General features: G+C 42.6%; 1 protein-coding gene across 10 annotated transcripts in view; it reads right to left on the bottom strand.

Annotated features, from left to right (window-relative positions):
• The window catches only part of LAMA2 (laminin subunit alpha 2), a 475,192-nt gene that overhangs the window by 24,023 nt on the left and 438,683 nt on the right, over positions 1 to 12,486 (bottom strand). For 9 of the 10 annotated variants that reach the window (XM_044424782.1, XM_044424799.1, XM_044424771.1 and 6 more), the window contains 3 exons: positions 9,169 to 9,345; positions 6,585 to 6,733; positions 1,116 to 1,292 (listed from right to left, as the gene is read on the bottom strand). In XM_044424782.1, coding sequence (XP_044280717.1) covers positions 1,116 to 1,292; positions 6,585 to 6,733; positions 9,169 to 9,345 — 503 coding nt within the window. Of the gene's footprint in view, positions 1 to 1,115; positions 1,293 to 6,584; positions 6,734 to 9,168; positions 9,346 to 12,486 lie in introns of those variants that run through there. The other variant, XR_006414199.1, reaches the window with a different exon arrangement.

A 12,486-nucleotide genomic window follows, 5' to 3' on the forward strand; every position in this document is an offset into this window, starting at 1 on the left:
ACACATGTGGGGCTGTGATCTGCAAATCACACCACAAGACCAGAAATATTGCTCAGATTGTGCTTTAGCCTGTGTTCAGTCTAGAACAACAATTTGGTAGCTCCCTCTCTGGAACAAAGGGTGGTGGAGCCGCCTCTTCCTCCATGAAGTGATGACAGAAAAGGGAGAGATGAAAGATGCTGCTTTGGTATGTAGTCTCTACATGCAAAACCAAACCCCTTCCACCAACACTCTCTCTTGGCTGAGGGTTAGGGTTCGGGTTTCCTTGTGTTCCCCGGGGACACAGGGAAATGGAAGCCTCCCCTTTTCTTTGAAGTGATACGAATAGACTTTCTTCCCTGCTGGGTACATTTTAACTTCTGCATCCCTCTCTGTGGTCTATAATTTGGATATAAAGCTGGTTCAGGTCAGTGTCAGTGTTGAAGGTGGTAGGTAGAGAGTATGTGTGACACAGTCATCCAGGTCAGCTAATATACAAATAGAAAAATGCTTTATTTTGTCACTAGATATATCGTATTACACTATGTAATCTTACTGAAGTTGCTGGTTCTTCAGTGTGTGCCCCAATCAGCATCTGAACATGTTTATAAATGTGGAATGTATGAAATATTAATTTAAATAAATACAATTTAAATGAATACTTATATCTCATTTCTAACACTCATTTGCATATAATTAATGAACACCAGCAGATTCTGTTCAGCAGCTAACATACAGGCCTCCTATATACATTTTAAATTCTGTATATACAAATAAGTGTGTATCCTATCCAGTCTACATGTGGAGCTTCCTTAGATTCTCTCTCAGCTTTGAATGACAGCTGGTTTGGGTTGCTTGCAATGCCAGCCTTAGTTAGAGTAAACTCATTGAAATGAATAGGATTTAAATCAGACTAACATTGGATACAACCCTAAGTCAGTTTATTTGACTGTATGCTTCCTTCGCCAAAAAATTAAACATGGAGATTGGTCATGGTGTGATACCTGGAGCAAAGCATTCTGCTGGGCGAGACTGTACACTAGTCGGACATGTGTCCCTGGCACCTCATGCCATGTTATGGACAAGCATATCCCACAAATGTTTCAGGCACAGATGCAAGATAGACACGCACTTACATGGCATTGACGACCAGGTTCCATATGCATCCACTGAAGGCAGGTATGTTTCTAATTGGGACGGTGTGAAATTCAGGCGGTGTCCCTCCCACAAAAAGCTTCTTAATAGAAATAGGTTGATCTGATGGGAGTTTCTGAGATTGTCTTCTGTCCTCATCTACTTGTATAGCAAACAGCCTAAAAAAGGTCAAAAGATAATTGTTTGTTACATTTCTATACTACCCAAGAGCCAAAGCTCTGTCAGTGGTTCACAACACTTTAAAAATGTAACATACAGTATCAAAATTTAAATGTTTAAAGCTACAGTATAAATTAGAAGTAAAAACCAGTTAATCCACAGTCACCCTGATTAAGGCAGGTCTGTGCAATCGCCTTTAAGCAAAGCTGTAGCCTTGTCTGTCAGGACCTTGGCAAAAAGTGAAGCTGAGACGCTTCTGGATTCTGTCCCTCCTATTCCCCTTTTCCATCAAACTGGGAGAAGCTCAGCTTCATTTAAAGGACTACATGTGCGCTATACCAGGTGGGCCCAAACAATGTTTAAAGCTTCCTAATATGCAAATTAGTGAGCATCACTGCATGTGCCATAAAGCTGAGTAAGCTCAGGCAATAACTGCTAAGGCTAAGTAAACCCAAACAACAAACATTTATCTTGAGCAGCTTGTTTGGAACTGCCAAGGATTCTTAGTCAGTGCTTTACAAAACAAATACAACCCAAACCAGTAGGATTTTGATTATATTAGTTTCTGGATGAGCTGAAAGAAGCAGCTGGCAGATTGACAGTCTTAATACTGATATTAAGAATCAAGTTTCCTTTGCTGCTAAGTTAAGTATAATCACACACAACCCACTACAGTAAAACAGCAAGGAGACACAACACATTTGGCTCTTGATTTTCCTGGATTTTATATTCTTCATGTTGAGGAACAAAGAGGCCTCCTGAGTACTGCAGTTGCAGGAATCAATAAAGACCTCATGAGATGTGCATTGTATGCCTTCCAAAACTATGGACAACTTCAGTGGAAATAAGAACATTGGCTGCAGAACTCTCAGAGACCCTTTCCTACAGAGTTTTCCCTGAACCTCCTTCTTCAGCAATAAGAAATTGCTTTTCCAAAGGTCTAGAAGAAAAACCACTTCCATTTTGGTATTTTTCTGTGTCATCTTAACCTCAGTGAATTGCACTCAATGAAAAAAGGCTGCAAGGTGGTCTATCCCCACCCTTCTACAACTTTTTCCTACCCGAAAGCCCCACCTGAGGGTTGGGAACCCTCAAGAAAGGCCTGGGATGAGGACAGAAGGCTGCGTTTGGAAGGGAGAATTAAGAAGAATTGGAGACAGGCAACTTTCAGTACCAGCACCCTTGCTGGGTGCAACCCAGTTATAAATCACAGACTGCAATCCCAACCTAATGGATATTTAATAGAAGTAAGTCCTCCTGAAATCAGTGCGACTTGCTCCCTAGAATTCCATATAGATCAGTGTTAATTGTAATAATTCTGCATTACTTTTGCATTTTAGTTTTATACAAAATGTTGTAGTAGGTACAAACCACACATCTATATAAGCCCCAATGGCCCATCAACTTTTTAGCAAATAAGGCAGTGTATTAAGTTAAATACAACATCGACAACATAACTCACTTTTTATGCTAATTTCAATAGATGCCTCAGTAATGGCAAGCTATTGCTGCCTATATTCAGTATAAAGAACAGAGTATGACCACATCCAACCACTTCCCAGGAGGTCAACAAGACCGTTCATTAACACGATGAGATCATATAATCGACAAGTATAAAGAAGAGGGCAGTAGACATTTTAAAACATCATACTTGGTTTGGAGTGTGGATACAAAGGTGGAGACACAGAAACACAGAAACAGAGCGAGTCAGAAGGGGCCTCCTGGGCCACTACTCTGACCGCTGGCTCCAGCCGACTCCGCTTACAACATTCCCCCCATGTGCCTGTCTAGCCTATCTTTGAACATCCTCATCAGTGGAGACAGGGAGGGGTCACAGGTAAGAGTAGTGGAGCATCAGAACAAGCTCTCCACTGAGTTCATCAAAAGCTTAGAAAGGACATTGTCTAAAACTTAGACAGAATATGTCTTATCCTTACAGAACAGCATCATGCCTGTCTGTTCAGAAGTAAGCCTCAATGAGTTCAGTCTAGAGGGAATGTATGAGGGATCACAGTTTAAGTAAGCTTTCTTTTGAAGGCAGGTAGCAGGGCTGAATGATCCGCTGGTACCCTGTCCCCTGCTTTGTGTTTCAGTGACAGAAAACAGAACAACCTCATACCAGATGTCACCATACCAGCAAAATTGGATGCTCTTAGAATTGTTTGCTTCTCTTGTAGCTGATAAACACAGTTGCTGCTTAATCTTTAATAATTTACAGCATCCTCTGATATTGTCCAGCTTCCACAGAAAATGTTTATACACTCTGGCCCAGAAGACCAGCATGCAATAGAGGAGACTTAGTCTTTAGTGCTATCCTTTAATTATCCTGGAAAGGGAAGCAATTAGTGTATAATTGTATGGGCAATTAGCTGTCTAAAGAGTTTTCAAAATGTCCTCTGCTTTTAATAAAATAAAGCCTGTGTGATTATTAGCAGATGAAAAGGTTTGTTTGATAAATTATTTCTTTCCATTCCTATCTCAGTCCAGCTAATCGCAAACGGGTTCTGCTGTTAAAATATTTTTGGAAAAGGATTATGAAAATCAGACTAGCATGCATTTTTGTCCACTAGAGGGTGCTGTAAAAGCAATAATGTTCCCCTATAGCAATGCTTGTTCATAGGATGAGACATCAACCTCCTCCTGCAAATTATAGAGCATTTTGATTTTGTTTTCCTAAACTCAAGAGATTTCTTTTGTCATTCCCTATTAGATATGATATTATTATCAATACTTGTCAGATAGCATTTCGTCACAGTAATCCTGGTGGCCTTTTCAGAAAGTCAGAAACTTTGTGTCTTTAAGAAGTGTAAGTTCGAACTAAATCAATTACTGCCAACTCCCAGTATGGCTGGTGAAGATCTTTGCTTGGGACTTATGTAAAAGGTCATGGAGTTTCTCACAAAATGAAATGAAAACAAATGAGCCTCCATTTTAGGATTATTAGCGAGGCAGGGTCTAGAGCAGGAGATGCTTTGATGCAATTGGAGAAGAAAAACTTACCAGAATAATTTCTTCTAGCTCTTAGAAGAAGCCAAGTGTGGCTTGGGAAGTCATGCAGAATGGACATGTATGTTGACTTATGCTTCTAAGTGTCATCTAGAGATGCACATTAAGGGCTGTCCTTAAGGTTCAAAGTGCAAGCATCAGACTTCACATAAATACTTTTAAAATGAGTAAGCTCCACCCTATCCATCCACCACCATCTTTTAATTTTTTTGTTTTAAAACAAAACAAAATGGTCATTCAAGGTCACTGTGTTTAAAGCTGCCCTGGACCAAAAGGATATCAGCATTAGAAGCAAAAATAAGTTGTCTACTGATGGATAGTTGGGTGATAGGCAGCCCTTCAGACCACTCAACCAAGGCTTGTGTTCAAGGCACTTACTTCAGGCAGCAGCTGCTAAGTCCAGTCTGCTGTTCTCTCTTTCTTTTCCTGGCACAATTTTTAATTGCTTAAAACAAACAAGCAAACAAACAAACCCCTAATTCCAACCATTCAGCATTTCTTGCCATCATGCCTCACTTGAGTGAAACTACCACTGGCCAGTATAGTACGACAGGTAGCAATGGGAACACCTTTCTTATCCTGCCTGTCCTATGCAACACTCAAAGAAATGATTTGTTTTAAATTGTTGGCATTGGTTTGGTGACAGCAATGGTCACCCAAAATCGCTAATGCATTTGTGGAGTTTTAATGCATGTGGAGGACATGCGTGTCCCTGGGCAAGGTATACATATTCCAGCCATCGTGAACAGAAGTTCTTGTCCCTCATGTTTCCGGTCTTGGTGATGTCAAAACCCAGAGCAGTATCCAGGGGAGTCATTCTGCCAAACTAAATACCCTTCCACCACCCTCTTGGTTGCACAAGTGAAACTCTAGTTGAAACCTTCCCTCTCATGCATAGTAGCTTGCCTAATTTCTGCCAGTGCAAAGCCTTTGTGCCAAGCTTTAGCTGCTGAGTCGCCTATGAAGAATTGCAGGCAACACCTTCCAGGAAGTGGAAGCATGGCTTGGCAACCATTGCACAAGTATACATTACATCTCCTTTCCCCATGGCTGAGTAACAACTGAAGTGGAAGAATGGGTGACTAGAAGAAAAAGTAGCTTAAGTACATTTGTGCTGGACATTGAGCAGCTTGTTCCAGCAAGAGCAAGTGTTGTTGCCACATGGCTTGGAACTGTAGACATTCACCTTCCTTCTCTGAATTGCTACCTGGTGGGAATGAGAAAAGGTACAGAGACTCACCTTGGTTGCACAGCCTAATTCTTAAAGCTATAGGGTCCTTCTGGCTTGGAAGGAAGTGTTGCTAGTCCCACCCTCCACAGTAATTTTATCTGAAAAACTTATGAAGAAGTTTCTATTTCATTCCAGTGTGAGAGGCACTAGGTTCTGATGTTGCTTTTGCTTCTCCTTTGAAGCTGTTCCCTTAATATTAGTTCAACTTTCTATTCCCCGGCCACACAAATTAGATTAATAAAGTGTATTTGCAAAAAGTATCAAAGGTTAAACATAGCAATTTAGATTAATGAAAATCTTAAGCAGCAGTGCCTACACGAAAACGTGACCTATGCCTTAATGAAATCGTCACTGTCAAAAGATGACTTTTAAAAGAAAACTGCGTAGAGATTTCATTCTTTTTTCCTCATAGTTTCAGTTGCTTGTCCAGGGTTACTATACTATCCTTAATATCCTGATTAAGGGACAATGGGACAATGGACTGGATGAGGGCTAATAAACAGAAGCTCAGCCCTGATAGGACTGAGAAGCTACTGGTGGGTGGTTCCTTTGACTGGATGCAAGGTGTTCAATCTGTTCTGGATGGGGTTACACTCTTCCTGGCGAAGCAGGTTCAGAGCTTGGGGGTTCTCCTTGAACCATCTTTGCCACTTGAGGCTCAGTGGGACATTTTTCTGTGCTTCAGCTGGTGGCTCAGATACATCCCTATCTGGACAGCCTGGTTTCAGTAAACCATTCTCTGGCAATCTCTACAATAGATCACTGCAATGCACTCTATGTGGGACTGCCCTTGAGGCCTGCTCAATAGCTACAGCTCAGGCAGAATGCAGCAGCCAGGTTTGAACATCTAAGACAAGGTCTGGCCTGGAGGCTTCAAGGTATACAAGTCAAGGCACTTTTTTCAACCTAAAAAGACTTAGGGCCACTTAATGGAATGCCCCTCCCAGCTTCATTCAACCTGGACACATGCTCAACATCCTCAAGCCTTCCTCCTGGTGCCACCTCCAAGATGATGAGACGAGACAGTTTGGAGGATGAGAATGATGAGAATTACCCAGTGAGTCTCTCTATCCAGATGGAGTGTTCTCTGCCATCATGAAACTCGCCAGATTCAGGTTTGATGGTGATCCTGTGAGGATCTCTCATCCCATTGGAGACATGCACTTCTAGTCGGCCTCCATTCAGGAACACTGCATAATAGGCCTGCAATGACAAGCAACACTCTTAACCAAGTCCTTCCTTGTGTTCATCTAAGATAATTCCCTGGCATGGCACACTCTCCTCCTGCGAACATGGCAGAAAACAACACATAGCAAAATATTTTACTGACAAACCAGGAGGAATCTGTTCAGTTGTAGCCACTGATGACAGTGATTTGAAATTACCATGTATCCACATGTGTCTTATCTGTGCTTCCAACCTAGTATTCACTACTGGAAAAGAGAATTTGTGTAGCTTTTGTATAGCAAACTAGAAAAGGTCAGAAACTTCTACTATGGAAGCTGAAGCTAATTTGTTAAAAAATCCTGAAAGTACTCTCATTCCACTCAAAGGTAATGCTAGGATTTAGAGGACAAGTAGACAGCAATATACCAAGGGTGCAATCCTATGCATGTTTAAGCAACTAAGAAGTCTCACAGTTCCCAGCATTCCCCAGCCAGCATCCTGGGACTGGTGAGACCTTTTTTTGGGGGGGGGGTGAACATGCACAGGGCTGCACCCTAAGTAGTGTAATGACTAGCAGTCAACCACAAACAAATTGCTGGATGTTACATTAAAAATTAGATTACCGGGTGACAGAAAACTGAAGGCATACTTTTATGCTGCACTAAGCCTTCCTTTAATTAGGCTGGGTTGTTTGTTTGCTAAACAACCATGGTATGCCCAGCATGTGCTTAGGCTTACAATGGCTTGTTCTTCTCCTCTCTCAGTCCTACTGCTGGCTCTAGATGTGTCCTGGTGTCCTTCACAGCAGAGCTCATTTTATCACCCCTCCATGTTCCAATCGCTCTCCGCTTTTACTGAAGTCTCAAGAAGTGCAGCTAGGTCTTGGGTTTCCTGTTTTTCTTTTGGCCCCGAACATTGTACAACTATGTTCAATTTTTAGAAATCATTTTCCCTCGGCCTTCTGTAAGTGCACTCTTATGGTTGTCCAATAAGTGCAGTCTGGTCAATTTTCTTGCCTGCGAGGTAAAGCAGGTAACAGATTGACAAAGCAAGACTACATGTAGGCTAGCTTGTGCACAGTTGCCAGAAGTCAATAAAGCGGAACAAAGAGACAACAGAAGGTGAGGCAAAAGGGAAGGGGGGCATATAATATTTCTCCCTTAGCAATGCTTTCCCCTCAGTTTTGTGTTGAATTGACAATTTGCAATCTACACCATTTTTTTCAATAGTTCTCTGAGTCTCCAGATACTCCAGAAAGGGAAGATATTAACTCCCCCACCCGCAACACACTTTTCTTTCTTCTCTTCAAAGCACTAATTACAGCCATTACTGCAGCTTTCTGGCAAGAGCAGCAGTAGCAGCACAGAGAACTATGGCTTGAGTGTGGGTTGCTCATGAACTGCAGATTCTTGCTGAAATGTGGGCTATCATGTTGTATGAATCCAGCTGAGTTCACAACCCAACAATACACCATGAATTCTCTTCATAGGTTCTTTGTGGTTTACAAGAAATAGCTCATAATAGGATTTTAAAACCATATTAAAATCAGTAAGATACAGAATAAATAAAGCATTATAAACTGACAGTAAAACTTACAATAAATCCAAGGTTGTGAACTGCTTCCAGCCTCAGGAATGGATTCCATTTTAGAGAAATTCTTGGTGGCCATATTCCAGTTATAGATGATACCGAAAGCAATAGGGCAGGGCCAAATTATCAGAAATATTGACATATTTCAACTTAAATATCTTATTGCCAATAAGTAAGCCTGAGGAGAAGCATGTTAACCTTTTAGAATGGGGGGAAATCCTGAAGAAAAACTAGGGAACGGCCAAGAATCAGTGGTCTAGGAAAAGGGTGCGGACCCAAGGAAAGCATGTGTGGCCCACTTTGGAAATCTGGTGGGCCTGATTAGAAACCAAGGTGACTCAGATTTTACTCCCAAATATGAAGTTCTGCACCCCTAAAGCAAATCAATTTATATCATTGCAGGTAAAAAGGTACCTTTTTAAAATTAGACCACCACATGATTAGTGCCAACTGATTGCTAAGTAAAATGGAAAACATGTAGAAACCGTTAAATGAATGAAATAGATCAAAACTTTGGCTTGTAGGAAATATAGTGTTATACCAAAGAATGTCACTTTGCATACATTTTCCTGCTATCCCTAATGCCTCTATCTATCTTTTTTAAATCATGGAATATCATGATTATAGGGATATAAAGGGGAAGACCAACAGGTCAGTGACTAAGCACATGGTCTGACTTCAATGCATTATCATCTATAATAAAGGTTCAGAAAGGACTCTTCAACCATAGCTGTGATGAAGATGATTTTAAAGGATCTTTCTGAGTCACAATTCTCATGAAAGATCAAATTGAAACAATAGATTTCCGAGGGCAGGATCTGAACATGCCTCCCTTCTGCCAAAGAACAATAAACCACACCTTCTCCATTAATGTGCTGTACCTGTCCAGTCTGCCTGCGTTTCCTCTTTGTGGATACTGGCACCCCACTAGTGCCAAACAGTATGATACCAGATTCATTTTTAGTGCTGAAGGACAAGTGGATTTCTGTTCCCACATGAAGTGAAACTGGTGGCATTTCCACAAAGCCTGGTTTAGGGAAGCTGACTGTGTAGATGTTCTGTGGGAAGGAAGGAAAGGAATGGATGACTTTCATGAAACAGCAGATTAAAAAATTGCACAAGAATTTACATTTCAAAGTGCTGTAGCAGTATCCAACATCTCTCAAGTCATGCAGTAATTTATTTACTTATTTATTTATATTGCGATTTATATCCTGCCTTTTTCCTACAAAGGGCTCAAGGCAGCTTACATCATCTCTCCTCCTCCATCTTATCCCTACAACATTTGGGGTGTGCTCAAGACAGCTGACCTGGAAATGCTGGGCATGGCAGGAAAGTTTGACCCTAAAGAGCTGAACTGTCTGGGTTCCTGACAATCTATGTCTTCCTATCTAGTCCCAGCCATGGATAGCTGGGGTTACCAAATGAGCAGTCCAAAGATCTGGACCCAGAACATCCATATTCAGTGTGGCTGCTGCTTTCCATCTGATTGCATTCTATCTGCAAGACCCACTGCTTGCACATCGGGTGCTGGATTCATAAAGAAAATGGAAGTGAGAAGGGATACTTGTCCTGTCATGAGTGGAGTCTGCTGGATTCTTATCATGTCATGACCAGAGTGGGCATGTTGTGAGTGGAGCAGGCTGGAGCCGGGGGTCGACTAGATGGCCCGGGAGGCCCCTTCTGACTCGCTCTGTTTCTATGTTTATTTGTGGATCAGGACAGGTCAGGGGAGCTTCCTTCTGCAATCTCCATTGACCTGCCGCATTCCAGAAAGTACTGTTTTCTCTCATCTCAGTAGGTTTAACAACTGCCAGCTCTCCATTGTACTAGAGGGCTCTCAATGGCATATGGAGAGCAGATCTTTAAAATGCCAGTGTAGAGCTATTAGGTAGCAATGGATTTTCCTGCCTGCTACTCCTCTCAGCCTATCAGGTGCCCTGTTCCCAGTGCCTGTGATGGGCACGACTATCCAGATGCATCACACAGCAGGTGGAGAAGGAAGAGATGGAGGCCAAGACTGCAGAAGACCAGATTGGAAAAAGTAAAACTTCAAGAAGGAATTTAAGGAGATAACACAGATTTCCTGGTTGCAGGCCTGGTAACCTGGATCATGGCTGTTGACCTACAAGATACTACCTATAAGTTTCATCAGCAATCTATAGGCATGATAAAATAACAGTAACATTCAAAAGCTAGGTAGCATGATCTCTAAATAGGTTAACCAGGAATTGGCCTCGGCAAATGAAAAGTTCTTCACCCTACACAAGTACATGCCTGCCTGGCAAGCCAAACTGGACAGACCATCCCCAACGCAGGGTGCCTCAGCAGAAAAGTGCATGGAGTTTAATGATGTGAGCCATCCAGAGAGCCTATGGCTATTGGGGCAGCATACAAATCAAATAAAAGAATATCATGGGACATGCCCACCTCTCCCCGGATGGTCGAGGGACCTTTAGAAGGGCACCCAGGCAGGGCTTAATAGCTGCACAGGTTCACATGGGAAGAAGTGGCCTTTCAGATATGCAGGAGGCCCGAAGTTATTTAGGGTCTTCAACAATGAAACAGTTATCTTCATTTAGGCTTTGAAATGGCCATACAGCTAGTGTATTTGTCAGGCTCTGCTTAGTAACCCAGCTGTCATAACTGAATATTCCAAGCTCATTTAAAGAGAAGCTGCACATGCAAAGCTCTACTGTAATCCAAATGGGGTATTGACTGCATAACCCTCTGGGCTATGGGGTGGCATAAAAGTGAAATAAATAAAATAAATGAATGAGTTTGACCAGTCTGTCATCTTCCAGGAACCAGCCTTAGGTTCATGTCACTGAGGCCACTGGGTCTCTAAAGAGCAAGCTGTATGTAGGAATACTCCGGACTGCAAACCTTCCTTCAGGGGTTTGTCAGCCCAATCCAAAATAGGTCAAAAATCATCTCCTGGGTTTGCGGAGCTGTTCAAAAAAAGCACGTCCATCTCTGCAGGACTGAACTTCAGTTTATCGGCCCTTATCCAGTTCTTCCAACCACCAATTCAGCACCTTTACTTTAAAAGCCTTTCACCTCCCCATCACACACTCCTTCTCTTTTAATTAACACCAAATTCCCTTTTTGTTGTAATTATGCCCTTCCTCATTCCAGTGAGGTGTGACATACTTTGTGGATAGTTCAAAAGCTGAAAGTGAGTTTTAGTTGTGGTGTTCATTTCTGAAAAGGGTTTTACATTCAACCAACACTTTATGGTTATTTAAGCCCGACATTTCCCCACAGCACGGCCTGCTTGCATTTTATAAACCACTCCACTCATACATTAGGCTCCATTATTTGTCACTATTTTATTATCTGAGGTCAGCACTTCAGCTTGTCTGCTGAGCCCAACTCATAAATAAGGCATGCATTGCACTGCCTATGGCTCTATTGCTTCCCACACAGGGAGATATTAGAGTGAAGTGAAGAGGTGCTATATGTCACTCAGTCATAAATCACCATTTTTATGTGTGGTTGCTTAAGCACAGCCAATGTGTACGCCATTATGGATGATGCTTAGCAGCCATTCTGAGCACAATCTGCCAAGGACTGCTTCTTTGCAGCACTTTGACAGGAACTGATCGAATAGCAGAGCAGTGTTTGAAAGATTCCACCTTCCAGTTCTTCCTGTTATGCTATTTCTTGGCAGCTTTTAGGATCTGCTGTAGGTCCGCAGCTTGGGAGTGCTCCTCGACCCGGAGCTTTCACTTGAAGCTCAGGTGACAACAGTGGCAAGGAGCGCTTTCCTCCAGCTTCGGCTGATTCATCAGCTGCACCCCTACCTGGAGTACGACTGCCTTGCAACAGTGACTCATGCGCTGGTGACTTCCCGTCTTGACTTCTGTAACGCGCTCTACGTGGGGCTACCCTTGAAGACGGTCCGGATACTTCAATTGGTTCAGAATAGAGCTGCCAGGCTGCTGACGGGGACTGGATGTTATGTTCACATGACTCCAGTTCTCTGTCAGCTTCACTGGCTTCCCATTGAAGTCCGGGCCCAATTCAAGGTGTTGGTAATGACCTATAAAGCCCTAAACGGCTTGGGTCCTGGTTACCTGAAGGAGCACTTACATCCATATTTGCCCAGTCGCCCCCTGAGATCGGCGGGAGAGGCCCTTCTCCGGGAGCCCTCCGTGAGAGAAATTAGGAGGGTGGCCACTCGGAGAAGGGCTTTC

Source organism: Varanus komodoensis, unplaced genomic scaffold (genome assembly GCF_004798865.1).
Source record: "Varanus komodoensis strain SLA01 unplaced genomic scaffold, ASM479886v1 scaffold1, whole genome shotgun sequence".
Lineage (NCBI taxonomy): Eukaryota > Metazoa > Chordata > Lepidosauria > Squamata > Varanidae > Varanus > Varanus komodoensis.